This window comes from Populus nigra, chromosome 16 (assembly GCF_951802175.1).
Source record: "Populus nigra chromosome 16, ddPopNigr1.1, whole genome shotgun sequence".
NCBI classification, from domain to species: domain Eukaryota; kingdom Viridiplantae; phylum Streptophyta; class Magnoliopsida; order Malpighiales; family Salicaceae; genus Populus; species Populus nigra.
The window spans coordinates 14,185,238-14,213,101 of NC_084867.1; the positions used below are offsets into that span (position 1 = coordinate 14,185,238).

Sequence of the window (27,864 nt, forward strand, 5' to 3'; positions counted from 1 at the left end):
GATAATTAGCCGAACGAGTCCCAAAATGTTCACCTAGACAAGCATGCAGATTGCAGATGCGTATGCTTGTAATTTTATGTGTTTAATTACAAGATTACAAGCATGTGTGGAAACTCACGTCACATGTGAGAAGAATCAGGCACCGCAAAGGATACACGAAACACGAGAGTGAGATAAGGTGTCTAAGCAAGAATTCTGTCCCATCTTAGAGAAAAATCTTGAAGCAAAATATAAGTTAAAATAGCAGATTGCCTTAGATTTTGAACAGTTTCCATAACACAAAAAAGTCAAGAGCTAGCAGTCTATCTTGTCTTCGACGAAATAGGACGACTAAACCAAAACATTTGCTAAGACCCAATGAGAGTCAATACCCGAACCACAAGGCCACTGCCTGTTGCCAAGTTAAAACTAGCTTGGCGAGGACAGTAGTAGTAACATCCACAGTCATCCTACCCAGTTTCCACCCAGCAAATTGCGGTTCGTTCTTGACTCGAAACCCCACTTGTGCAAAGTTCTCACCTCAAGCTGCCTCTATTTCACTTCCATTCTACCTATTATACCTTGTTGATACCATGTATTCTTGTGTGTCGAAAAACCAAGAGAAAAGAGATTTACTAAGTTAAGAAGCAACCATTAGTTGAAGGCTGTTTTGATCCTCTGCATGGTGCAGGAGATGAGATTGTGAACTGTCTTGACTGACTCGACTGTGAGTTTGGCTGAAGGAAGGTTGCTCGCCAAAATTTGGAATCCAACAGTCAAAAAAGATCCGCCTCCACTGTTGCCATCACAGTCTCTCTTAGCTGGATTCCCATTGCAGTTGTTTGGCTCACCATTACCGAATGAATTGCCTGGAAGAATCACAAATCCTGATGGCAAGAGAGCCACATAGGTAGAGTCTCCACCATTCATCACTACACTCACTGATTGTACGTCGACTGGTGCGTACACTACTAACGAACCCGAGACATCATTCCAGGTTTCTTGTAATATCAACATATTGTCACTCGCGTTAGCATCAACAGCCTGCAAAGTCTCAGAAAGCAGAAAATATATAGTTAAACTCTATATAAGAACAAAAGAAACCTGGAAATTGGAAGTTGATTTATGGCCACTCACAGTTGAACGCAAGACAGAGACAGTGTTCCAATGTCCCTGGCCCTTGGGGATTTGGACCATCTCCTGCAATATTCCACCATTGGATAAAATGTCCCATTGGCTCCTTGATTGTTCATCCCTCAAAAAGTCAAATAACCTTTGTTGTGAAACCGGCAGCCAAACAGAAGTTGAAACACTCAGCACAATACCATCTGGCTCACCAGGTTCATTGATAATCTTTCGGGTCAAAATCCTCACATCTTCACTCACACTTTCAACCACAAGGTTGCCCCAGTTATGCAAAGTAGAAGCACAGACCCCAGAACAGAAGCTATCAACCATTCGTCGTGCCAACTTTAACATGCTTTTCTTACCTCCCAGATTTATCACTGTAGCATGATAGTAACAACTCAGAAAACGACACATACAATATCTTCGGAGAAAATAAACAAGTGAAGGAAGGGTAAAGTAGCATTCCTAGACCTGTCTGATCTTCACCCAAAATGGTAGGGGACAAGAGCATTGCCATGCACTCGTAGTGCCGTTGAAGGGCGGCAATCCACCTCTGTGCACCAAAGCCCATGCCAGAATTTAGTATGTGTCGGTAGAGTCGATGGACTGCACTCTCATCATATTCAGAATGTTCCACCCATGTAACCTGCATTTTACTATCAGTCAGCATTCTAGAGCACATATGCAACCGCATCATCCTAGCATTTATCAACAGTACACCTCTATCTAGCAAGCAATCAAACTTGGCTTCACGGGGTTCCATTCACCTCAAATAGAAACAATTCCACAAAGATTTTTCTGAGAACATGTTCTAAAAAGTTTCACTTGTTTTTATTATTAAACATTAGCAAACCATGAAGCCTGCGAAATTCTAGTGCTGCCGAGTCATCCTTAAGTGAAAGCTCTTGTGATGCTAAAAACTTAATTCTTGGATTAAAAGAAGAGGGGAGTACATAGAAAAATAGACTTGCAACCAAAGGGTAGAACAAGCTAACACGGTAAAATATATCACACAGTCCCACACTACATTTTAAACAAGTCTGAAAGGACAAGCAGAAGTCAAAAATCAAGGCATAGTGTTGAGCACTCCAAATAATATAAGATGGAATCCTTTCTTAGAACTTGAAAAGAAGATCTCATGAGAATTTTAAATTGGATAGAAAGGTGATTTTATTATAATACAATCATGGCAGGATCATTACTTGGAAATAGAAGGTTAAAATATAATAATTAGATCTAGGTCATATCACCTCGAGGACAGAAAAAAAAAACTATCAGCAGAAGAACAGGAGATAAGAATAGAAACATCAAATGCGTGAGGTGTACAGTAAAGATTGAAAACTACAAGGCTTTACCTGGATAGGAAAATTGTGAATGCACTGCACTACATTCAAGACTGAGGAATCAAATAAATATGTGTGCGTGCGTGCGCTTGTCAAATGCTAGTGCCCTTGATTTCGTGATCTTCGAAAGTAGCAGCAGACAATTAAGCACATAAAATAAGCTATTCTTGCTTTAGAATTGAAGAGTCTAGATTAATTAAATCTTAGAAGAATCTTATTTTAGTTAAATAATAATCAAAGCTCGAAGTTTTCAAGTAAACCACTAATATATTTCATTAAGAGAGGAGAGAGCAAAACTTGGGAGCACAACCATAATAAATTTAATTTGGGGATGCACAAAAGACTAGTTGTGTAATTGCAAATAATTCAAATTAATGTAGTGCCAAATGAATACGAAGTTGCAGTTATTGCAAAATCCTAGTAAGGTACCTCCAAGGATGAAAAAGCTATGAGTGATCATAAGTATAAGCAGCACAAATGAAGAATCTATGCAAATCATTACCTTGCAGCAACCATTGTTCATATCTTGTATTATGCAGCCAGAAGGAAGCCTTCTGCAGGTTACAGGGGTTTGTGCATTTAGATTTTCCTGGTTTCCATCAACAGAAACATCAGCCACAGCCCACACACCCTCTGCTAGTTGCTTGCATAACCGAAGGAACTTCACTTGACGCACAGGGACAAAAGGAGAAATCACTTGAAATTCAGCATGTATCTGGAAAAGAAACATTCGTAAATTCCTGCTTCACTGCAAAAGACTATAAGACATATAGGATAATGGCATACCATTTGCAAAGCTCCACTTTTTGTTCCGCCCATGCCACTTGATACGATATCAATGGTCGCAGCTCTAGCAATCAAGCTGGGAAATATTTCCACCCATCCATTCTGTATATGGAAAAGAAGTTAACCAACTGTTCAAGTACAAAACTAGAAGCATTGCGCCATTTCTAGATTGAATAGCTGAAGAAATTAAGATTACTTTTGCAGCTTTCTCAACATCATTCTATCATACAAGGGAATTCGACAGGTGATAAAATGGTGAAATGCGAGATTATAAACAAAAAAATGAACAAAAGCTCACCAAACTATTCTAATCTTGATAAAGTGCTCCAAAATTGATAATTACATTGACATAAAAATACACAGAAAGATGAAATACAGAAATCAAATCCCAATAGCACACTTATGCTTAAGAGAAATCATTAAAAACTTCATAGCAGCATTAAGATTTAGATAGCATACCACGTCCATCAATGTCTCAACCAGATCCAAGCTGTTGGCGAGTACTACACCACTCTCCCGAGTTGCCTCAATAACAAAATTGCTGGGTTTCATGCCAATACAAGGAGGAAAAGTCCTCATATACTCTTCATGGTTCAGGACTTCCTTCCCTCCATCCAAGCTTTTGATCCAAATGGGACTTTCAACCTGAGCAATCTTAATCAATTCATCCATAGCAGCCAGTGCAAGATCTACAAACATTGATCTATCAAATGGTACTTCATTGCCAACAGCATTGCCTATTGGTTTCATCAGAGGCATCATAACCCCTCCATTATTGTCAAGCCCCATTGGCAATGTGTTGTCTGTATGGCCTAAATTGCCATAACCATTTCTCCCAACTGCAAGGTCGAACTTGGTGTTTGAGCCAAAGGGAGGGACAGGACTGGCCGAGGATGTGAGAGGTCTGCCTAAAAACTTATTGGCTAGGGCACAAACACGGCCTAATTCATCCTTCAATCGAGCATTTTCAATTCTTAACTGCTGCTGCTCATAAGACACTGGAACAGGCACCACAGGACCACCACAATTGTTGCAAATTGGATCACTCATGTTTTGTTTCAACAACTCATTCTCAGCTCGGAGTTTATCATTTTCTTGCCTGAGGATTGCATTCTCATGCCGTTCCAACTGGGTCTGGAGTATAAAATGACCAAAATCAAAATCTTCACAAGGGATAATGAAAAGAATCAAAAGGGTACGCAAAAGTTTATCAATTTACCTTCATTTGAGTTCTCCTATTTTGAAACCAAAACTTGATTTGCTTGCTTTCCAAGCCAAGCCTCCTGCTAAGCTCTGATCTTTGTTTTTCATCAGGATGAGGACATTCCTTAAAGAAACTATTGACATCACAAACAGAAACAAATATCTTTTAGATAAAAAAGAATCCTTCAAACAAAGACTAGTGACACCAATACATAAATCCCTTGACATAAACAAAATAGCCAAAAGAAGAATCATACGATTCAAGCTCTTGTATTTGATTAGCAGTGTGTCTATTGTACTTCTTCCTAGGCCTTTGATAATCTCCAGCATCCTGATCTTCCCCAGATGCACCTTCAATGTTATCACTTCCAGACCTGCTCTCATAACCATCCTCCCTCATCCTCCCTACCAAACTAGGATCAAAATGTTCCCCAAGTGGGCCCATGTCACCATGACTATCCATCTTATTCTTCTGCAGAAAAAAAAAAACCCCACAAACAAAAAAGGGTCATACATTATTCAATTTCAAGCACAACAGCATGCAAGAAATAAAAATCACAACCGACAACAATAAAGTAAATCAAGAGAAAGTTCATACAGGCATGATACATGTAATAGAAAGAGAAAGGGCTGGTGATTTTGTAGAGGAGGGTTGTTAGTGGCGGCGGCGGCGTCGTCGTCTAAGCAATGGCACCAACACTAAGGCATGCTGTTGTTATTATGTACTAAAATCATATCTGTCACAAACGCTGAAACCCCACAACTACCACCAAAACTATTAACACTGTTAGTACTGATCAAAGCCCAAAAACCAATCAAAATAGCCCCTTTTTACTTTGTTTATGTATATAATTCTTATATAATCTCTCTCTCTCTCTCTCTCTCTCCCCCCGCTTGACCCTTGGTTACTCCTGCGCAAGCTTTCTTGATATTGAAAAGCTAGCTAGCCCTCTCACGAGGTATTCTTGGACTCTCTCTCTCACTTGTTTAGCAAGTTCTGACCTTTACAAGATTTCACACACACCGAGCTAGACTTCAAAACCAAACTCACATTCTAATTTATAAGAGAAAACAAGAAAAAGCAATTTCTCTGTCAACGTTTCATGGATGACTCCCCTCTCTCTCTCTCTCTCTCAGAAAACCTTCGCGTGTCAGATAATGAGATGAAAAGGGCATTTTCTTGATATACACACTATTCTTGCCCCATCAAGTTGAAAATCTATCAGACAAAACAAGCCTGACTCTGATATTTTATTTCACACATACAAGAAACATAAAAATAAAAAAATAACAGTTGACCTCTCTTCCTTTCCCTCAATTTTTGTGACGTAAAAAAGTGGTTGAATACAATCGATAAAAAAGAAAGAAAAAAAAGAGTACCTTTCTTAATACTTTATGGTACGAAAAGGGTCTTTCGACAAGATAAAATTACCAGATCCTTTCTTCCTTTTCTTTTTTTTTTATTATTGGGATCAATATAGGAATAAGACAAAACCAATGTAACGTCAATTATAGTGAGTGAGTGAGACAAGAAAAGCATATTACTTGACAGTAACACAAGAAGCCATAAAAAAACATGTTTGCTTACGCTGTAAGAGTCCTGATTCAAGAGAAATAACATTAAAAATAATGTTTTTACTTGAAACGCAGCAAAACGAGAGCACAAAAGCTACAGATACTATGTGATCGCATAAAAATAAATTGAAGATACGAAGCTAAGAGTAACTTACACTCTCTCTTCTCTCTTCTCTCTTCTCTCACTGGTTTTTTCTAGGGCAAGTAGCCTCCTTTCTTGCTTTCATGCACAAAAGGATTCCTTCTTTCTTTCTTTCTTGTTCAAAGAGAAACAGAAACAAATTGAGAAAATATGTAAAAGGAGGGGAAATATTTTTGGACTGAATGGTTAAAAGTCAATACGCGGGGACCGCTTGCCTTTTTCATTACATGGTTTCGTGAAATCCGCCACGCGTGTTTGCTAGCGCGTGTATGGCAATTTATGTTTGTCTTGGCTTGGTGGGTTGTGGCTGCTTAAGGTAAAGTTTTGACCTTTGGTGTGGCCGGGACCAGTAGGAAGATGGCACTTGGAAATAATGGTTCGCCGACTAAAAATTTGGCGGGCTTAGTTTGGGAAATTAAATTATTATAAATACATTCGTAAAATCCTAATATAATTGTTGTGACGAAACCTTCTTGTTACGAGTTGTATTTTTTTAAAAAATAATAATAATATTTTTTTTAATATTGTTCGAGAAAGAACTTGGTTTCACGTGAATCGAAAGTTGACTTAAAACACTCTTGTTATCAAATAAAAAATTATTTAAAATGAATACTTGGATTATACATGGATATAGAAATCAAGATTATTTATCACATGAGTATTACTTAATGCATGTAATTAATTTCTCTTTTTTAATATTCCTTTTTTCCTTTGGATTTGGTTAAAAAAACCATAATTCCACACCCTGATTCATTGCATATCTGTGGCATTTGTTGAGTTAATTAGGAACCTTACAGGTTTAATTGAGAGCATTATAGGTAAAAACATCAATTACTTGGATGTAATTAAGACGAATATTCTTTTATCATATCATGTGAATTAAAAGCAATTTACTAAATCTGCTATACATTATATATTTCAATAATTATTATGCATGTAGCTTTTGAGGATTATGGAATATGCTTGCTTTGTTAATTATTTATTATTTTAATCATCAGTTAATCTTGAGAAAATCTGTGATCTCTTCTGGAAAATAAGAAGCCATGATTCACATGAAATGTATTCGCGAATAAGAAACAATTCCCATGAATTTTCTGATGCTTATTTATTTATTCAACTCCAAGTTAATTTGGTTGTTTTTTCACTTGTTTTACTCCTCACTTATAACTCTGCCTATTACTGAAAACAATGGTGGAAAACTTGTTGAGTGTAGTCCCCAATGTTTTTTTTATTTTTTGCACAATATCTTAATTATTTGTTCACAATAACAAAATATATATGATAATATTAACGATAATAATTAATAAAGGGATTTTCACCAACTATCCATGTATGAAAAAAGGTTAGGTGAAATTAATACGAATTTGATGATTTTTTGGCTTGACATCTTTTGAAAATTAGCAGATATGAAATTTATTTTCCTGTGCAACTAGGAGTTAATTCGGATACATATAATAATACAATTATTATGTTTTAATGTGGAAATCTTAGGTTCAGATTATTTAACTATAAGTAAGTAATAACTAGCAAGCCAGGAATTAAGGTTAATAATGAAAATCTAATGCATGTTGTCATTTAATTGACCAACTAAACAAAATTGAGTAAACAACATTAAGAGTTTGCATGGAGTCGAAATAATATATATATATATATATATATATATATATATATATATATATATTGTGTTGAAAAAATCACGTGTGTGTTGTTCATATGGATGACAAACTAATGCATGCAGCATGATAAATCATGTTTTTGTAATATTTTATGCATATTATATTGAGGTTAATTTAGATATTGAGTGTGTCTTTGTAGCATAATTATTAATTAAACCGTTTTACTTCATCAATGCACGTATTTCTATTTTATATTAAATATTCTGCTTTTGATATACATATACTTTGGTTTAAAAATATATTAATTTGACACCTTGATTTAATGCATATCCATGGCATTTGTGGAATTGATCATTCATTCAATGTGAATAAAGGCAAAACAATATTGGGGAGTTAAAAAAAACATGATAAGTGAAAATTATTTTGATATAAGTTATAATGCATTAATTCAAATCATATGAATTAAAAAAGCGATTCTCTAAATTTGTTCTATTTCATTATTACGTAGCTTTGGTGATTGTGGCGTGCTTAATGTTTCAATTATGAGTAAATCTCTATAAATCTTGTGAGCACTTTTAGGAAATAGTAAATCCATGGCTATTAAACTAGGTGCTGGGATTGACTCGGCGCAATGCTGGGGAGTTGGACCGGTTAATTTAGATTAATCAGATTTTTTTTTATAAAAAATAATATTATTTTAAAAAAATAATTAAAAAGTCAAAAATTTTTACTTAATTAACTCAAATTCCTGACCATAAACTCCTCGTATATTCTGTGAACCAAATCTCACATCGAATCGTTAGGCCATGCTAGATTTATAACAATGAGTAGACCATGGTTAAAATTTAGTAATTTAATTCACATGAATTAATGCTCTCTTTCTCTCGACAATTTCTCAACAATTTTGTAGGCAAACACGTACGATATATTCCCTGCTATATTTCTAATGTAACAGTTTAAACTCTGAACAAAAAGCGATGTCGTTTTCATGAATGATCTAGTGCTTACTTAAGCAAAATTTAAGCTTTGACCCTCCTTCAAAAATTATAATCTTTGCCTTCCCTGAAAAAACCTTCCTGGCTCCACCCTTGTATGCAACTGTTCTAGCCTCTTTGGGGAATTTTCTTCCTCGTTTTATTTGTCATTAATTCTATATATTTTTTTTTACCTGTTCTCAGGATAAACAGCGAGGTTAACTAGAAATTAAGGGCTTTTTCACCAACTAGCCGGCCATCGATGGAAAAGGTTAGGTCAAACATGAATCTGATGTTTTTGCTAATAAGAAGGAAGCATGGCAGCTTAATTATCTCAAAATATTCAAATTTTATTTTACTGCGTAATTATGAGTTCAGATATAGAAATTGAAACAAACAATCTAATTATTGTGTTTGAATATGGGAATTTCCATGTTCAAATTCGAACAACTCCAAGATTTAGAAGAGATATATATATATATATATTCACATAGTTGTGGTGTAGATGTGGTGGCAGTGAAAGAGATAGTAAGATAATGATGGTGGTGGTGATACCATGAATGTAGTGGTTAAAATAATTGAATGATAATATTAATGCATTATTATTCATAAAAATATTTTATGAAATTTTATAAATTAAAAATATAAATTAAGTTTGAAGGTTGAATTTAAAATATTTTTTATTTGAATATTTTTCTTGTAAAACTCATAAAAGAAATAAATAAATAATTTTTTTTTCAAAAAATAACCCAATTTTGTTTTTTAAAAAAACTTATTTGTGGATGAATTTGTAAAATCTCAAAATTACATGGGATCAATTTAAATCTCAAACCTATAAAGCAGGTAAATTCATAGGCCCATAAGCATAAGAAGCAGGCCCTTAATTCGTGGCCTGGCCTATTTCAAGTGTATATTGTAGAGCCCATAGTCAGAAAGCCCACATTGACCTTCTAACCAAATTTATATCTCTTCAAAAACTAAACCCTAAGCTTTTAACTTCCCTGCCAAAAAAATCAGTAGCGGCTGCCGCCATGGTTCTCAAGTACGTCCCTCTCTCTCCAATACGTTTTCGTTTCCATGTATATGGAAATGGGTCTTCGTTTTTTCTTAATGGGTTGTTGTTTTTTCAAGTGTTTAAGCAGTCTATGAATTGTTGGATTCAATTTGAGTCGTCTCGGCTTTGTTTGAAATATATTACAATCTGAGCATCTGCTGTAGAGATCTAGAACCTTCGTTAGATATGACAATACAAGGTAAAAAAAAGTGATTTTCTTTTGTTTTATAAAGCTTAAAAATGCAAGCTTTAAGAAAGTTTTAAGCCTTTTGGTGATGGAATTTCCCACCTTCAATCCTTTAATTATGATGACTAACTTTATAAGTTTTTGGTGAATGGAATAATTTTAATTATGTTTCAAGTGAGTCTTTTAATTACTCCCCCGAATAAGACCCAAGTAATTTGCTATATTGCCTGAGTCCTCGGCTCCTTGGTAGAGCATTAAGCTATAATCTATGTTTGAGTGTGATTGATGCAGTGCAGGAAGATAATAAAGTGAAAACACATTGAAGTAAACAAGGGAATTACTAAGACTTGAATAAAATTGAAGTTGGGACAACAAGAGCTTAAGGTTTAGTGATTTTTCTTTATTGGATCTTCTGGTTGGAGTGTTGCACAAGGGTATTCTTATTAGTTTGATTTTAAGAACGTGCAACACTTTGATTTGGCTAATAAGAAGTGACTTATTAGTCATTGAACTGACTTGTGAGTCCAGATTAACAGGTAGTTTTTTGGAGTTGCATAGAGGGGGGTTTTATGATTTGGTCGAGTTCTGAGATTTGTTGGATCATGCAAATGAAGTCAATTTATGTTTTAGATATGCAATCATGATCATCATCAAACATGCCCGCCCTTGAATGGAGCATATTTATTGATTTGACAATAGATTTTCTTTGTAATGGTTTCTTTCTGGATAATCTCAGGACTGAACTCTGCCGCTTCAGTGGGGCGAAGATATACCCCGGCAAGGGTATCAGATTTATTCGCTCAGATTCCCAGGTAATGAGCAGTTTTGTATTGAAGGCATTGTATTTTCCTTTTATTTCCCTTCACTGTAAAATGCAGGCTGTGAAACTAATTAATCTTTTTTCATTCAATCAAGGTGTTCCTCTTTGCTAATTCTAAATGCAAGAGGTACTTCCACAACAGGCTGAAGCCCTCAAAGCTAACTTGGACAGCTATGTACAGGAAGCAGCACAAGAAGGTAACTTTTTTCTTAGTTTCTATTAACTTTTTAATGACAAATGTAGAACGCGTTTATATGCAGGAGTGTTTTCTTTGAAAGTAAACCCATGATGTGCTATATGTTGATTTTGACAAATTACAGGACATAGCTGCCGAAACTATTAAGAAGAGGCGTCGCACTACAAAAAAACCTTACTCAAGGTCCATTGTAGGTGCTACTTTGGAGGTCATACAGAAGAAGCGAACTGAGAAACCTGAAGTCCGAGATGCTGCAAGAGAGGCTGCCCTCCGGTATATTCTTTTTACCGTTTGATAAATGTAATTTGATTATCCAGTCAATGTTGGTACTTACTGATGTTTTTCTTGAAATGCTTGATTTTCTGTGCAGTGAAATTAAGGAAAGGATTAAGAAAACAAAGGATGAGAAAAAAGCCAAGAAGGCTGAGGTAATGGCCAAGGCACAAAAGAGCAGCAAAGGTAGCCTGCCAAAGGGTGCTGCACCAAAGGGCCCCAAGCTCGGCGGGGGTGGAGGAAAGCGTTGAAATCCCTTTTTTCTTTGTAGTACTATTGACTCGCTGTTAAAAGAATTTTGTATCGGAGATTTTACATGGATCAAGGTTGATTGTTGCCATTTTGTTCATTAAGAGTTTACCGACTTTTTCCCTCCCTTGTTATCAATTAGTAATGGTTTGATTGGAGAAATTCGATGAATTTTATCATTATGGCGGTGACTTGTGACCCGAGAGTTGAGAATGGACTGGTTATGTATTCTTTTGGCGTGCCCACACTGCCATTACTTTGGATTGTTGTGTTCATAGGTTATTTTGCTGAACTGTAGTTTCTATTACCATGACAAGAAATGAAAAAAACACGTTGCTTCTTGCGAAATCTCGTTCTACCTGACTTAATTGTGAGATTTTGGAAGAAAAGGCCTCTGGTTTCCTTTTTGATAAGCTCCATAAGCCGCAGATTGTTCGCATGGTGGCTTGTTGTCATTAACTTGACAATATCCATCTATGCAAGGCGCACCCTGGGACGATACATGTGGTCTTTGATCGACGATTCTCAACGACGGAAAGCTAGTCTTTGCATACTCTCTGCCTTGTCCCTGTCCGCTCTGATCCTGCCTTGAATGATATGGCAAAGAATGCTAATTTGCTGTAGGGGAGCTTTGTAAAATGCTACAAGATTTTAGAAACCATCCTGTTATCATATTCCAGGCGTCAAGCAACCTGTTCACCGTGTATGGTGGGCGTTTCTGCATTTGATATATATTGGTGATTGAAACATGAAGATAAGGTTTCAATTTACACAGCAAGGTAGGTTTCGCTATCAAAATCAGCCCATAATCTTCTTAAATGCATGTCAATTTCTCAGGATAAGAAGACAAATTACGAGGGTCCCTCAGTCTTTCTTGAGGTTCATTAATCTATGCTCTGGGTGGTTTTCTTATCTGTTCCTTTTCCATTTTACATGCGAAGCAAATAAAATCTCAACCTATTTAAATCTGCTCTGTACGACTTATTTTGGCCAAGTTTCTCATCACTGCCATCAAAATGGCAGCAGGATTGATCAGAGGGTGTACTTGGGGCCTGAAGCAAGGCTCCTGGATTTATTGGGAAGCAAAGACATTACTGTATCCGTAATTTTTTTTCTCCTGCAACCTTACCTGAAAGCAAACAACAAACCCTTTTCACCATTTGAGCCAACACCACAATAATTGGGGATGATGAAACTGTGATCCGAACCAACCAGGAACAGCATAGATATCAAAAGAAAAAAGAAAAGAAAAGAGAAAAAAGTGGGACCATAGGATAGTAACTTCGGTGTAGGTAAGGGCCAAATCATAAGGGCCACTTGGCAAGGTAATTGAAGAGAGTAGCTTCCAAGTAACAAAGCCAACCCATCTGTCTGAACCAAACCTACCAACAGATACCACCACAACACAGACATAGGAAGAGGAAGGTTACTGTCAAATCCTGCTTTTGATTTCTACAAGCTTCTATCTTAGTTTCTTCCTTTTTTATGTTCTTATTTCTATTCATCCATTCAACAGCTAAAGGAGCTATTGAAGGCAGAATTCTAGATGCTCCAACGCAGAAGAAAATGAAATAATTAATAAAAAAGAAAGAAAGGGTTGCCAGCATTGATAACCACTAGATCATTCCAAAATGATCATCAGCTGGTCGGCATGACTTACCTGGCTAATTTGCTTAGCCAGGTTATGGATATTCCATCTCCATCACATCAGAAAAGTGGAATTTGCTTGCTGAAAGCCAGAATGAGAACAAGAAGCTTAACATATGTAATGGAAGAACAGCAAAAGAAATTTAAAGCAGCAGTCTTTTTTTCTAAGAGATAAGTGTGCGCTTTCCTTTACCAATCACGTTGTGCTGTCCCGTAATATAATTAATAAATACGAAAGAGAGAGATAAAAATATTAAAATAAATCGGTATATAAAATTCTTTTGAAAACAGTAACTGAAGGGAACATATGCTTCGACAGATGGATCAATATTAGGGCTCAAATCAGCTAAAATTACATGCTTCTAATGAGACGCAAAGCTAAGCTATTCCAATTGCATCGTAATGAAACAAAGCAAGAACACCCTCGATCAGGTCATCGATTTCCTTCTCGTACTTCCATATCTAAGTCTTAAAAACAAAGGTTTGAACATCTTCCCATCTCATCACTCGTATTAGCTGCAAGTTACTAATCAAGAATTGGCTCTCACGCAAGTGAGAACAAAAAAAGAAAAGAAAAGTAATTAGCCATGTATATGTGTGTGTGTCTATATTTATTATTATTAACTTTACTATATGGGAATCTTTGAAACGATAAAGACAATCAAATTCTTTGTTTTGTACTTTGATAAAAAAAAACAAAAAAACTGTTTTCATTTCAAAATGTGAAATGAATTATTTTTTAAAGTATTTTTTTAAATACATCAAAATAATATATTTTTTATTTTTTAAAATTTATTTTGATATTATTACATTAAAATAATCCAAAAACACATAAAAAAAATTAATTTAAAACTAATTTTTTTTTTAAAAATACAATTGAACCGGAATGACAAACATTACCCCGTTATTAGGTTATTTTTGTTTCAACCTGCATTTCAAAATTCAAAGTGCACCCTTTAATCGTTTAATTAAAGCCTGATTAAGCACGCAGCACTAACTTTGCAACTTTTCCTTTTCTTTTTGCCAAAAAAATCACACAGCCATCAGAAGAACAGGAGGAGACAGCAAGCACAAGACTACAACATTAAAATTGTGGCAATAAAATTGAAGTTTCTGTGCACATGAAGCTGGTGCCTCCAACGATGATCTTGTCGTTTTCTTTGAGCTGGTACCAACTCAATAGCTGTATGGAGTAACCAAGGGATAACTGAGAACATTTTTCTGGGATTATTACCGGGGATCAATTATTCAATTTATTCATAAAAATATTTCAGAGGTTATCTTTGTTAGTGTCTGAGCTCTTATGTTGACGATCATTTGAGTGCATGATGTAGCTTGAGAGGTATTTCCCTCTCTTTGTATATTGTTTTAAAAGCTAGGGCACTATCGGATTAGCATTCGCACATTAAGATTAATTAATTCATACTAGGATTAATATTACATTTATGATAAATTCTTTTTGTTCATTCCTGAAGATACATTTTAGGTAGGAGATCAGATCAAATGTTAATTCAACCCTAATCATACACTAATTCAATATTTACCCCTTTTTTACATCGGTTAAACATGAATGATACCTGTCCTTTTCTCCAAGTTTAATTGCTTTCCACGAATAAACAGAAAGCGAAAGACCGCGTAGAACCAGCGTCCATCCCCTGCTTCCATGACCATTGCTTTCGTATCTATCCACCCAATTAAATGATCAAACTTTCTTAATCATTAGACTAATCCTTTGGGATTTTACCAAATACTGTTTCAGTATGTAAAGTATTAAATGAAGATAATGTGATTAGTAATAGATTACTTTCACATCATAATTTCTAGAATAAATATATACCAATTCATTGCAAAAAAGAAAATGAAGGAAAATTAGATAGCCAACATGTCAAAAGAATGATGGATTGTTAAAAAAAACAGAACCATGGTAGTGTTTGTACCGGATCAAATGAAAAATGTACATGGGAGGAGGTTACCTTGCTTACTGTGGCAGTTAGAAACCTGAAAATCCTCACCCACTTTCTTTCCTTGTCCATTAAAAACCATTGAACTCACCAACACCACCACCACCACCACATCATTTCTAGAGAGATCAAGGTAAAAAGAAACCAAAATACAGTTCTTTTTAAAGAAAGAAACACCTGCTAGAACACCATCAAGAAACATCAAACATGTCAAGAGAAGACACGGAAAGAGGAGGGGGAGTTAAGAGCAGAGGAAACAACAGCAACAGCTACTTATCATCAACTTCAACATACCCGATAGAAGACACAGAAGCTCATTACTGGACATCATGGATTGTACCTATGTTTGTGGTGGCAAATGTTGCTGTCTTCATTGTTGTGATGTGCATCAATAATTGTCCTAAACATTTACATACAAGACTTGAAGGGAAGTGCGTTGCAAGGTTTCTTGGGAGGTTTTCTTTTGAGCCTTTGAAAGATAATCCTCTCTTTGGTCCCTCTTCTGCCACGTACGTAATTCACTTTCTTTGATTCACTTTTTGATCCTTGTATACTTTCTTCTTGTTTTTGCCTTTGCCTTTTCTGTTTCTTTTTGTTTCATGTCATTTTACTTTGATAAATACTAAATGCTGGTGGTGGTTTAAATTTCTTTATGAGTGAGCTTTTTAGATTCTTGGGGTGTTGTTTTTCAATGTTTTTTGATGGATCAAGTGAATTTGGGGAGGAATTTTGATTCCTTTTTGATTTGTGTAGATATGAATTTGGAAATTTGGCATTGCTTTGATATGAAATGCCTTGTGTGTGGTTTCCATTGGGGGATTTTGATTGATTAGATACTTAAGAGAGAATTTAGTGGATCTGCTTTAGATGCTGATGTCCAAATCTCAATTACTGCATTTCATGGCAGTGTTCCCTGGCTGGTCTCTGTGGAGGAAATGGCATGAATTTAGTGATTATTGGTCTCAGATACTATATATTTATATGGTGGATTCAAGGCTTCATTGGTGAAAATTTCATGGATCTGATGAAATAGGTTTTTCTCCAACATTTGTAACACTGAAAATATTCTTTTTGTGTGTGATTATTAAGGGGTATTTGATATTTGGTGTCAGAATAGTTAACTTGTTGAAAGCTGTTGTTTCTCGGTTCATCATTGTCACTTGCATTAAGAAATGCCAAGGAAGGTAGAAGAAACATAATGTAGTTAATTGAAGCTTGTTCCTTTTGTTTTTTCGAACTTGCAAAGACTGGAGAGGCTGGGAGCTCTTGAGTGGACCAAGGTTGTAGATAAGCACCAGGGATGGAGGCTTATCACTTGTATCTGGTTGCATGCTGGTATTATTCATCTTCTTGCAAACATGCTGAGCCTGGTCTTCATTGGCATTCGTCTCGAGCAGCAATTTGGGTTTGGTAAGTAGCTATCAAAATCTGCCTTCCGAGGCCAATACTCCTTCGCTATCAATACCAACTGTGAAGTTTGATGAAACTTCAAGTCGAGCAGCAATTTATGCTTCTATTTCTAGTAGCACGACTAACCTTATGATAAGCTGCATTTTTGTCACAAATTGGCAGTTCGCATCGGAGTTGTTTATCTGCTGTCAGGATTTGGCGGGAGTGTGCTTTCGTCTCTATTTATTAGAAACAATATCTCAGTTGGAGCCTCAGGTGCCCTTTTCGGGCTTCTTGGAGCAATGCTCTCAGAGCTAATTACAAACTGGAGTATCTATACCAACAAGGTCAGTGGTGTTTGTACGTTGTTTGGCATTCTAGTGCTATGCCATTGTTCAAAACTGAGTACCATTTTCTGGCTATCCATCACTGTATCGCAACCATAGGGATATAATGGCATTTATACATGAACAAAACATAGTTGTATCGATTTTTTCCCTCACTCCTGCCATTTGTTGCTTCCACAGGCTGCAGCTCTGCTTACACTACTGGTCATAATAGTCATTAACCTTGCAATAGGAATTCTGCCACATGTCGATAATTTTGCCCATATTGGTGGATTTCTGTCAGGATTCCTCCTAGGCTTTGTTCTGCTTCCCCGTCCTCAATATGGCTGGCTAGAGCGTCGAAATGTTCCCTCCGGTGTTGGTGTCAAATCCAAGTACAGGGCTCACCAATATGCTCTATGGCTGGTTTCTGTGATTCTGCTGATTGTAGGGTGAGTCAATGCTCAAGCTCCAAATTATCAACTTAAACTGTCATTTTCATTGACTTATTATCTCCATGTCATTTGAATGTTCATTTTCATTAATCTGGCCATCTCGAACACAACCTTATCATAAGCATAACGACATAATATTATAGAGACCCATTTGATGTTACCGAAAGGGCAAACAACTGGGACTGTTTCACTTAGCTGTGGACTGCAGATGCCCCTTACCCAACATTACCAGCCATTGAATACCGATGTCTAGTTTGAGGTTGTGGGGCACCAACTTATTGTTCCACTTAGATGACGACACAAAAAAACCAATGTCAACTCCCTATGGTTGCGATACAGTGATGTCAATAAGACTTATAGTGGAGTTGAAAAGGCAAAAAGGGTACGCTTGCTAGTTCACCAGATGACAAGGAATGGTGAAAATATTGATGATGCTCAAATGATGAAGAAAATTCTGAGGCCTCTGAATTTAAAGTTTTATCATGTGGTTGTAGCAATTGAAGAATCAGATAATTTGTAAGCTCTTAGACGAAGGAAAGGAAAGCATGGTGGAAGACAAATCTCGTTCATATAAATATATTATTCTTCTAAGAAAGGAAATCTCAATAAACTTGGACTTAGACTTACAATGCTCTAAACATATATTTATACTAGAAACACATATTTAATAGTTACATGTATATATCTAGAAAACATTTAGGAGAACGAAAAGATACTTTGAATATAAACTTCAAAATTAATTCCAAGACTTTCTGCTTGCCATTGCTTGAAGAGTTGGCATCCTTACCGACCGATCTTTGTCTCCCATGATCAACGAGTCTTTACTTCCATTGATTCTGATGCCTTTACTTAAAAATGCAGATTCACAGTTGCGTTGGTGATGTTGTTCAAGGGAGAAAATGGAAACGATCATTGCCATTGGTGTCACTATCTCAGCTGTGTCCCTACTTCCAGATGGAAATGTAACGATAACAACCTTTAGTAGGGAAAACAAAGCTCATGGTCTAATTTATGGGTTTAATATTTCAATTTTTATATGTATGATTTGTATATTTATGCATAGTTTTGCGTTAGAAACTCCTTTGCCTTCCTTTTCCAACGCCCAAAAGACTTGCCATCGTAATTGCTCATCATTTTCTACAATAGAAAGTTCTTGTTTCCTGAAAAATAAAATAAAAAAACAACCGTGCCCTCATCATTTGTCTCCTCAGTGATTTGCTGCGTTTCAAGCTATGTTTCGACCCAAAAAAAAAAAAAATTTGGATCTTAATCTTCACTGTATATACGTTAGTGGATAAAAGCTATTTTCTTTTCAAAGACTAATATTGCTTTTTATTATTTTATTATTTCTTTTTGATATAATGATAAAAGGTATATTTAGATTAGATTCTTAAGGGATTTTGAGGGCACATCACTCTAAAGATTTTAGAAGTAATTATCGATTATTATTTCATGAATACACTTTCCAAACTTATATTTTTTCTGGGTTCAAAAATATATATATATATTTTTAAATTTCTCTCTCTTTCTTGTATTTCTCTCTCTTTTATATAGTAAGTATTAATAATTATTTCTAAAATACCATAAAATTTCTTTAACCACTTAATATGTTTAAATAAATAAATTTGTTTAAATGTTGAATTTAAAATCTGATCTGAAAAAATAAATAAAGAGCATATTTTGTTGAATTTAAAATCTGATCATATTTTAGGTTTTTTGTTAAAATATCATAATTATTAAACACAAAAATATCAATTTAATATTTTTTCAAGTGAAATATATTTTTAAAACACATTAAAAAACTGATATTTTTTTATAAACCTATCAAAATGTATTTATATCTATAAAACCTCAATATCATATTTTCATATCAAAGAAATCTAAAATCTAACTCTTGTTAACACCATCAATTCATTTGACTTTTCTGGTATAATTTTTTTTTATACTTGTATATAGATTAAAGAATAATTTATTGATTTGGATAGAACTTATTCTACGTGGTTTTGTATTCAATATTATTTTTTAACCGTATTTTCCTTTTATATTATATTTTTTTCATATATATGATATCATATAAGTGCACCATCCGTAGTTTTATTTCCTTAAATTAATTTATCTCACATTAATGAGAAATAATTGATAAATCAAACTGATTAATATGTTGTAGCATTATATTATAAGATTTATTAGTAATTAGTAATTGCTTGCATATTATGATTTCTTGCTAATGACAAAATAATTATTGTTAATCTTAATTTTCATGCAAGTTAAACTATAAATTAATAGTTTATTTATTATTTTATTTAAATAAATCCAAGCCTTAATATTATATAGAAATCGCATCATTATGGTGCAATTTTTGTATAAAATCTCATATTTTATCTTTCTAATATTAATTCACCCCTGCGAAATTAAATGTCAGGCTCCACCACTGCTAGAGGCTCGTTCAACCACCATGAAAGAGCAGCACACATTCTTCATTTCACACCAACCCAGCTTAATCAACACTAAGAATTAAATAACTCAACTGCTGAACTAATACAAGAAGAGGGTTGTCGAAATCAAGTTTTATAACATGGAGGTCCAGAAAATAATGACAGGAGTGCTATTGTTGCTGTTGCTATCATGGGCCGTGGCAGTGGCGGCAGATGTCGATTGCACCACCGTGGCAGGGTTCCTCACGGCTTGCTCCACGTTCATCACCCATGGTACACCAGACCCGCTTCCAGGTTCACCATGTTGTGATTCCATGATGAGCTTGAATGTGATTGCTGAATCTGGGAATAATAGGAGGTCTATATGTCAATGCTTAATGGGCCTCATCAAATACCTACAATGCTAACGCTACAGTCATTGCTACTTTTCCAGGCTTTTGTGGAGTAAATCTAGGGTTTGTTCTTGATCCCAATACAGATTGCTCCTTGTAAGCCTTTCTCCAGCCCATCTAATTTCTGTTTCATTACATGATAGTACATTTGCTATTTTAAATAGGCTATCACTAACATTAGTACAATTTAGGAAGAGATATCTATCTTTTGTATCCTGTGGCTGGTTCACAGCTGCCATCACCTGCTATCATAATCATGCCTGCCATCATATTCGTGTTATCTAATGCCTATATATTTACATGGAAATGCAGTGTACCTCGAGTTGAGGTCAAGGAAATTATGACGCTTGTTCAAGGTGATGCAGATGGGAGACTGAATAAGAAGCTTGTCTTCAAGTACAGTCACTGAAAAATACAAATAAGAGCAGGTCTGAGCTTGTGTATTGATGGATTGACTAGTGATTTTGTCCATGGCGCTCGCTTCCTCGTTTTAAAGATGCACTGCTAGTAATTATCGTTTGAACAGATGCATTCATGAATCGAGCATATCTTTTCACTTTAAGCTGTTTGTTTTTAATCATGCTTAATCAAAGCAGATCCATAGTGAAGGACTCCCAAAACTAGATAGGTTAAAAAGTTGGATATGTGATCAATTGCTACTTTTCACCGAAAGACACACAAAGTTAATTGGCATTTAGAATGGATTAGACAAGCTAAATCACTATTCTCTCAAGAACTAGTAAGAGCAAATTCAAAGTTTAATTGTTACCTTAAGATTTAATCTCACTCCATGTAATTTCATTTCATTCATGATCTTAGATCATGTAACATTTAATTGATCACACATGATTAACATTTCAGAGCGTGAGAATACCGCCACCCTATATACAAACCATATTTGACCTAGCGTGTGTATATATAAAAAAGAAATTGGGATTTCATAAACTAGCTAAATTGTAGAGAAAATTCTGATGTTATAAACTTTGAATGTCAATAATTCTTCAAATAATCAAATTTATTCTGAAAAATAAGTTATATAATCTTTTTTATACTAGTTCTTGGACTAAATCCTAATCTTTATATAAAAAAATCTTTATTGAAAGTTATACGATTAATATAGAATCTAATTAGTATTAAGATTTCTAAACTAAGTAAGAAAAGAAAATTCTGAGAATACATTTGTAAAATTTCAGTACAATCTATGATGATTAAAAATCACATAAAAAACATCAAAACTATAACATTGCAATTTCTAGGATCTGAAATTGAAGACAAAAGGAGATGAAACAAAGACAATTTGCACCCTCACCTGCTGTTTCAAGTCGTATTCCTCTGACTGAATTGTTCCTGCTGTCACCATCACAATTAAAAATTTCACATCATCAACATTCTTCAACATAATGATTCCTTGGGCATGTTCTGGGAATCCAAAGTTTTACATTTGACTGATATTGGCACTAAACAAGATATAGAGGCTGTTCTTTTTAACCGCGATGCATTAGTGCATTCTTTTCACTTTGATATGTAGCCCTTTCAGACAACCAGTGGCAAATCAAATGGGACCATCCAATGTAGATAAAACAAGTGAAATGGTCTAGTTTCCGTGAATCCACAGTGAGATAAAGATACAGATTTTGCTATCTGTCTGCTTCTAAACTCGTTAGCTTTGTGATTGATGTTAGCTTAACATGGCCGAAGTTTTTGGCATTTGTAAGCAAATATTGGCTATGCTAAGGACAGTCGCAGTTCTTAACCCTCTATACAAACCAGTCCTGATTCTCGGCGAGGATCCGTGCTACATGCAGTCACGACTGTCTTCAGCAAAATCCTTATTCGAATGAAAACAGTTGAGCCACTGGAACCAAACATTTCTTGCATAATGTTTCAGCATGGCAGAAAAATTGGATCATGTATTTAGACACAAGAAGAAACAAGAAATATGAGAAAATATGAGCAACTATAATAATACTTGAACATTGTTGGAATAAAAGAAGGTACACGCACAATTTTGGGATATTACATCAATCTGAAACACTCAAAATGTTAAAAGTTCAGTTCTGTAAGGACAGTTTGTCAGATCATGATCAAATAATTACAACAATAGCATTTGCGCTCACACCGGAAAAGGAAAAGGATAAACAGATACGAAAATAAACAGTTGTCACCTTAAGTTGGAAGTACCTAATCTATTCGAGTAGCCAGAAGGAAGTTCAGTATTTTGAGCAAAACCCCTTTCTGATCGAATGTCTGCATCATAATACCCTTGAACAGATCTTCTGCTTGAACCGTATTTCTCAAACTCAAGCCTCTGCCTTGGGGCACTTTGTGACCTAACCTTGGCTCGAGATGATTCTGTGTTAGACATGTAGTTGGGGTAACCAGGGTATCCATTAAAGAAGCCCCAAGAGCACTCACTCCTTGTGGGCGTAAAATGGCCTCCACCTTTTCTACCACTACTTCCAGGTCTAGATGTTGCAGAAAACAGACGAGGGCTATTCTCAGCTGTCCTTGAAACTGCTTCATCATTTCCTAGGGGTAATTTAAGAGAGTACAAAATTTCTCCTGAAGGGATGCTCGGCATTGGATTTGGTGCTTTTTTTGATATTTTTGATGGAGAGTCAAATGTCATAAAGCTCTGATTGTTATGATCTGAAGCCAAAGCATGCTGTGAAGTCTGAAATGTTCGATTACTTTGTTGGGATTTCACATGGGGCTTCCAAGTGTCTACTTCAAGGATCTTGTCACTCCTCTCGTCATCAGCATGTCGATTTCTCAGTGGATTGCTGCCATGATCATTCCATAAACTTTCTTCCATCCAACGTTCTAGCCAATTTGAACCCAATTTTACTTTGTCAAAGTCAATGCTCTCCCTAAAGTTTGCATTTGAACCACATCTCTGCATGTATTGAAATGGAAAAATGCAATCAGAGTTCCGTAGTGAATTGCTATATATTGAAGGCATTGGGATAATCATTCGAAATAATTTATGAAAACAATCAAGTGGTACCTTGAGAATTGAGGGGCCATCAAATTTGGTACTAGAAGCACGAAACAGGTGATCCTTGGAAGGACTTGCCGGGACCTGTGGTAAATGTAGTTAAGGGGTGGGTATCACAAAAGATAAAAAGCACATATATCAACAATCATATCAAAGCTTTATATCTTTTCTAGTTGAGTCACATGGGTATGCCTTGATCAGGTGGAGACCAGTTGTCTTGGCCTTGTAAATTCTGCAACTCATGGGTTTGCTCAATGAGATGCCAAGCAACAAGTGAGTTGGAAAATTGTTCACTCCATAAGATAATAAAAAGGATTGAAGGGTAAAATGATGATAATTTAAGAGCCATCACTAAGATGCCCTCTTATGCTCATCACGGCTGTCTCTCAATCCACATCCGAATACCATATACCGTTCTTAAGGGACTAGTGTAACTTGAAAAATTGCAAAGCCAATTGCCTTTCAAGTTTAGCAACAAGCATGGAGAAAGCACTTTTACCATGCTCCATGCTCGGTTTCTTTGCATTCACATGCACCTCTTTTCCTTCCTTGAATAAAAAAAGGATAGATTATATTTTACCAGTAAGTTGCCATGTGGACGTGGTCCTTCAAAAATAAAGCATAGATGTGCATTGACATTTGTGCAGGCCCATGGCAAGCATTTGAAGTGCCATACTCAATCACTCGTAGCATATTACAAACAGTTAGATATTTTTTAAAACCAACAACTAAATAAACAGAAAAGGAAGTATGCTTACAGCATATCGAGAATGGGAGGACTTGCTAGTAGTATGCCAAGAGTCAGAGACATGACTGCGACTAGCACGGGCTCGAGCCTGCAGTCTCACTAATGTTTGCATACGCCTAAGCATGTCTGCTGTTTGCTTTCTCACAATGTGGCCTCTCACTAAGGCTTGAAGCTTCACCAATGCTTTTAGTGCCCTTAGTGCCCTCCTTGCCTTCATTGTCACCAGAAAAATAAAAAAAAATCAATATCCACTATACCAATCAAATGGATGTAAGAAAAACAAAATGCAGAACAATCTTTAAGCACTTGTATTGCTACATGCCTTAACCATAACCAAATTTTAATATGAAAAATAAACAAACAAATAAAAAAAAGTGCTACATTATGGAATTATTTAAGCTTCAAAGATCAAGTTCTTTTGGTACCAAATTCCAGGAATTTTAAATGCAATGGATCAGATAAGCATGCTATTTAAGAATAATATGAGAGGCACGGAGTTCTTGAAAAGGAGGTGTGGGCTTAATCATTATTTCAACACACACAAAATTAAAGAAATAGAACATGGTAGCGGAAGGACTCGAACTTTCAACCAAATTGGCTGTAAAGTTGTTCTTGGGCAGATAAAATTGGAAAATCATTGCAAATTTAGGGACAGTGGTGTGAACTTTAATAAGAAAAATCAACTGTCAAAAAATTATTTTCATCAATCAACTAAAGTTTGAAGTTGACAAATAAACAAAAGCTACATTTCCCTTTAAAAAAAAAATATCAACTTGCAAAGAAACACATCAAGCCCTAGACTCCAAAATCCAAGAACACCTTCAAATTCAAGCTACAACAATATTAGAATGTTGGCCCTAATTAAATCGGTACAAAAAAATCCGACCCAGTTGGAGTACTAATTACTCCTTCAATACCAGCTCATTTGACAATGATAACTTGGCCTGAACCTAGCACTTGCACATCTCATCCATATAATTCCATCCATATATGGTCCATTTGTTCATATTCCTAGATACATCATTTTGATAAACGTCCACCACAATACGGCTGTTATCATGAAAACCATTTCTCAAACTAATATATGCATCATTTCAACAATCATCAAAACATTTCTGGGATAAATTAACAAAAGAATTAACTTTTAAAGGATTAAATTAACCTGGAATGATGGTATGCATAAAAAAATTTGGAAAGTAATTTGAAAAAAAAAGAAGCAATTCATAGCTGTGGGCATAATTCTGTGGGCTCCCTTTTTTATATATATTTATATATATACATACTGTAGAATCATGAAAAAGCAGACACTCAACCCCATAAGGCCATAACAACCAGCACCATCACAAAAAAAGAAAGAAAGGAAAGGTAGAGACCATACACAGAGAATTCACTCTGAATGTACCAAACAATCCGATCAACAAGTAAATACTACTTAATTTCTTTTTTTTTAATGATCAAGGGCATTAAAATTTGAGCCAAAGGGAATTAAAAAAAATAAATTCAGATAAGAGGCTGGGAATTATGTTCCAGGGAAGAATGCTCATCATGTCATGAAGTCACAAGATGACACAAACACGTGAGAGGACATGCGTGAGACACAGGCAAAGGCAGATTTTTTTATTTTATTTTTTTGAAAAAAAGAATAGAATCAATTCTGTTTGAGCTATAGCTAAAAGTTTGATGGTGATATTACTCGAGGGTGTGACCCAATAGGCAAATACAGTAGTGTCGGTTACACCTTATTGGCCATAGAAGGAACTGTTTTTTGCTTTGTTTTCTTTTTGCGTTTTGGACCACCCTAAGAAAAGATATAGCCTTTGCATTATTTTTGTGGAAGGAATAGTTGCTATCACTTAATGAAAGCAAGTGAAACGGTAGTTGAATTTTGTTATTAATAATTTGAACACCATGAAGAAGATGATGAAGAAGAAGAATTAGCTATATCTTATTAACTTAATTATTTTGCTAAGTGGATTTTAATTTCTTAATTGCCAAGTCTCCAATTTGAAAAATTAAAAAATTTACCACTACAACTTATTATCTTGGAAATTGAATTTCTATGCATTCAACAACTCAAGTTCCAAAAACTCTACCTCTATCATTTTAGGGACCAAAATGAAAGAAATACGAAACACTATTCAAAACAAATTTTTTTTTTAATGCAAAAATCAAAGAGAATTAAATCTTTCTGCATGCATCCCCAGATATTCCCAATTCCCAAGTAACAATAATAATATTGACCATTCAAATTCGTTTTCTTCCTCTATTTATTTTCCTCATCAAGCAGGAGAGCTCAAAAAAAAAATCTCCGTGATGAATGACCAAAAGATCAAATCAAACAAAGAAACAAACGCAATGGCCCTCAAATTGAAGGGGTATTTGTGGATGAAAAACACTCATGAACATGAAAGAAAAGAGAGGACACTTACCAAATAACCACGAAAGGCAGATTGAATTTTAACCGCCGACACTTCCTCCACAAACCGGCGGTGACTGCCACCAAGAACATTAGCACCACCACCACCACCACCACTAGTCAATCTAACAACCTCAGCAGCCGCTTGTGCAGCAGCGAGTGCAGCTTCAGCAACAGCAGCAGTAGCAGCTGCCACAGCTATTGCATGCTTATTAGCATCCAAATTATTAGCATCATAAGGAGTAGTTGATAACAAAATTTGATCAACCTTCTTGGACTGTGACAAAGAGGGTTTTGTTTTTGAAGATCTAGACTTCTTCTTGGCACCAAAAAGTCGCCGGAAAAAACCCATCTTTCATAGTTTAGAAAAGATGGGTTCTTCGAGAGATTTTGGTTAAAGAAAGCATTTTTAAGACAAGAAGAGAGAAAGAGAGAGAGTTCAGTCACTTTTGAAAGTTTGGTGTTTTTTTTGCTAATGTAATGGGAACATGAGATGGGAGGGAGTTTGGATTTTTGAGGACAAGAGAGTCAGAGAGATTGGATTGTGTGTAAGAGAAGGTGAAGAGATAGACGCGAGTGAATGGAGTTTGTGGGGTACGTGCCAAGGGTATTGACTATTGAGAGGAGGGCACTAGTGTAGGCCATGCATGGGCCCATGCGGGACAATTTCTTGCTGAGTGCTAATTGAAATTAGATTTTTTTTTATCTACATTATATATATTTTATCATTTTATTTTGATATAAAGTTATTAAACTCGTATAAATTCTGGGCACTTAAAACATTGTTTTTATTTTTTTAAAAAATAAATTAATCCGAGTTTTGATATTGTTATGGGTTTGGTATAGGTAGAACAGGCTAAATCCCAACTAATATTTTTAAAACCTAATCCGATTTAAATCTTGAATTAACTTCTCTAGCCTAGTCAATTCTAATCAAGTAAATCTAATTTGAGATTTAAATTTAAGATGCCAATAATGAACATGAACTAGCCTTGCTGCCATTTTTATTTTATTTTTTTTGAATGGAGGATGAAGTTTTCAAGTGGAGGAGGATGATGATTACTCTCTAGGATATAGTTAATTATGGTTAGCTGTGATTTAAATGGTAGTTGATGGTCATTAGATTCATCACTGTGTGCAATGATTACTCTGCGTGTGGGTTTTGAGAGAAATGAAGGATATTACTGTTGAGATCTTCCTTCCATATATTTTTTTTTCTTTTGATATTTTTTATTTTAAATAGTAAAAATAATTGGAAATATAATCGAGATTGTAGTTGTTTTTTTAAATTTTTTTACTTAAAAATATATTAAAATAATATTTTTTTTATTTTTTAAAAATTATTTTTAACATTAGTATATAAAAATAATTTGAAAATATTAAAAAAATATTAATTTAAAATAAAAAAATAAAAAGATTTCAATTTTTTTCAAAAATATTTTTAAAATATAAAAACAAACATGATTTAAATTGATGAAATAATTAAGTTAATTATTTGTTACCATTTATATTCAAATCTTCACATGCTTTCTTTAAAATGCAGAAAAATTAAAGAAAAAACATTGTCTGGAA

At 35.0% G+C, this 27,864-nt stretch overlaps 4 protein-coding genes and 2 long non-coding RNA genes across 6 annotated transcripts; 3 read left to right on the forward strand and 3 right to left on the reverse strand.

Annotated features, from left to right (window-relative positions):
- Window positions 1-231: 231 nt before the first annotated feature.
- On the reverse strand, window positions 232-5,606 carry LOC133675508 (homeobox-leucine zipper protein ANTHOCYANINLESS 2-like). The gene is made up of 9 exons (XM_062096910.1): window positions 5,038-5,606; window positions 4,697-4,911; window positions 4,456-4,573; window positions 3,696-4,370; window positions 3,237-3,338; window positions 2,953-3,165; window positions 1,579-1,753; window positions 1,117-1,484; window positions 232-1,023 (listed from the first exon to the last, which is right to left on the reverse strand). Exons 1-9 carry the CDS (start codon window positions 5,041-5,043, stop codon window positions 634-636), a joined length of 2,262 nt encoding a protein of 753 aa, XP_061952894.1. The 5' UTR covers window positions 5,044-5,606; the 3' UTR covers window positions 232-633.
- A 4,087-nt stretch (window positions 5,607-9,693) lies between these two features.
- On the forward strand, window positions 9,694-11,625 carry LOC133675186 (large ribosomal subunit protein eL24-like). The gene is made up of 5 exons (XM_062096474.1): window positions 9,694-9,788; window positions 10,724-10,799; window positions 10,903-11,004; window positions 11,128-11,276; window positions 11,374-11,625. Exons 1-5 carry the CDS (start codon window positions 9,778-9,780, stop codon window positions 11,525-11,527), a joined length of 492 nt encoding a protein of 163 aa, XP_061952458.1. The 5' UTR covers window positions 9,694-9,777; the 3' UTR covers window positions 11,528-11,625.
- A 3,427-nt stretch (window positions 11,626-15,052) lies between these two features.
- LOC133675203 (RHOMBOID-like protein 3) lies at window positions 15,053-18,380 on the forward strand. The gene is made up of 5 exons (XM_062096500.1): window positions 15,053-15,642; window positions 16,380-16,543; window positions 16,706-16,869; window positions 17,050-17,300; window positions 18,165-18,380. Exons 1-5 carry the CDS (start codon window positions 15,341-15,343, stop codon window positions 18,283-18,285), a joined length of 1,002 nt encoding a protein of 333 aa, XP_061952484.1. The 5' UTR covers window positions 15,053-15,340; the 3' UTR covers window positions 18,286-18,380.
- Window positions 18,381-19,800: 1,420 nt separating this feature from the next.
- LOC133675079 (uncharacterized) lies at window positions 19,801-20,626 on the reverse strand. Its single transcript, XR_009835337.1, has 2 exons — window positions 20,448-20,626; window positions 19,801-20,080 (listed from the first exon to the last, which is right to left on the reverse strand). It is a non-coding gene; the product is annotated as an uncharacterized LOC133675079 (long non-coding RNA).
- On the forward strand, window positions 20,052-20,916 carry LOC133675078 (uncharacterized). The gene is made up of 2 exons (XR_009835336.1): window positions 20,052-20,226; window positions 20,443-20,916. It is a non-coding gene; the product is annotated as an uncharacterized LOC133675078 (long non-coding RNA).
- A 1,154-nt stretch (window positions 20,917-22,070) lies between these two features.
- LOC133676125 (protein IQ-DOMAIN 23-like) lies at window positions 22,071-26,861 on the reverse strand. The gene is made up of 4 exons (XM_062097710.1): window positions 26,306-26,861; window positions 23,887-24,087; window positions 23,138-23,212; window positions 22,071-23,026 (listed from the first exon to the last, which is right to left on the reverse strand). Exons 1-4 carry the CDS (start codon window positions 26,642-26,644, stop codon window positions 22,292-22,294), a joined length of 1,350 nt encoding a protein of 449 aa, XP_061953694.1. The 5' UTR covers window positions 26,645-26,861; the 3' UTR covers window positions 22,071-22,291.
- Window positions 26,862-27,864: the final 1,003 nt, after the last annotated feature.

Bases quoted from the DNA above. Each gene is read 5' to 3' on its own strand.
- LOC133675508 (XM_062096910.1), bottom strand. The intron at 4,574-4,696 runs GTATGATTCTTC...TGATGTCAATAG, and splicing joins CAAATACAAGAGCTTGAATC to TTTCTTTAAGGAATGTCCTC. The intron at 1,024-1,116 runs GTGAGTGGCCAT...GAGACTTTGCAG, and splicing joins TCTCTGTCTTGCGTTCAACT to GCTGTTGATGCTAACGCGAG.
- LOC133675186 (XM_062096474.1), top strand. The intron at 11,005-11,127 runs GTAACTTTTTTC...GACAAATTACAG, and splicing joins ACAGGAAGCAGCACAAGAAG to GACATAGCTGCCGAAACTAT. The intron at 11,277-11,373 runs GTATATTCTTTT...TTTTCTGTGCAG, and splicing joins GCAAGAGAGGCTGCCCTCCG to TGAAATTAAGGAAAGGATTA.
- LOC133675203 (XM_062096500.1), top strand. From the start codon at position 15,341: ATGTCAAGAGAAGACACGGAAAGAGGAGGGGGAGTTAAGAGCAGAGGA. The intron at 15,643-16,379 runs GTACGTAATTCA...GAACTTGCAAAG, and splicing joins TTTGGTCCCTCTTCTGCCAC to ACTGGAGAGGCTGGGAGCTC. The intron at 16,870-17,049 runs GTCAGTGGTGTT...TTGCTTCCACAG, and splicing joins GGAGTATCTATACCAACAAG to GCTGCAGCTCTGCTTACACT.
- LOC133676125 (XM_062097710.1), bottom strand. From the start codon at position 26,644: ATGGGTTTTTTCCGGCGACTTTTTGGTGCCAAGAAGAAGTCTAGATCT. The intron at 24,088-26,305 runs GTAAGTGTCCTC...GTGACAATGAAG, and splicing joins CTGCCTTTCGTGGTTATTTG to GCAAGGAGGGCACTAAGGGC. The intron at 23,213-23,886 runs GTAAGCATACTT...CATTTACCACAG, and splicing joins CCTCCCATTCTCGATATGCT to GTCCCGGCAAGTCCTTCCAA.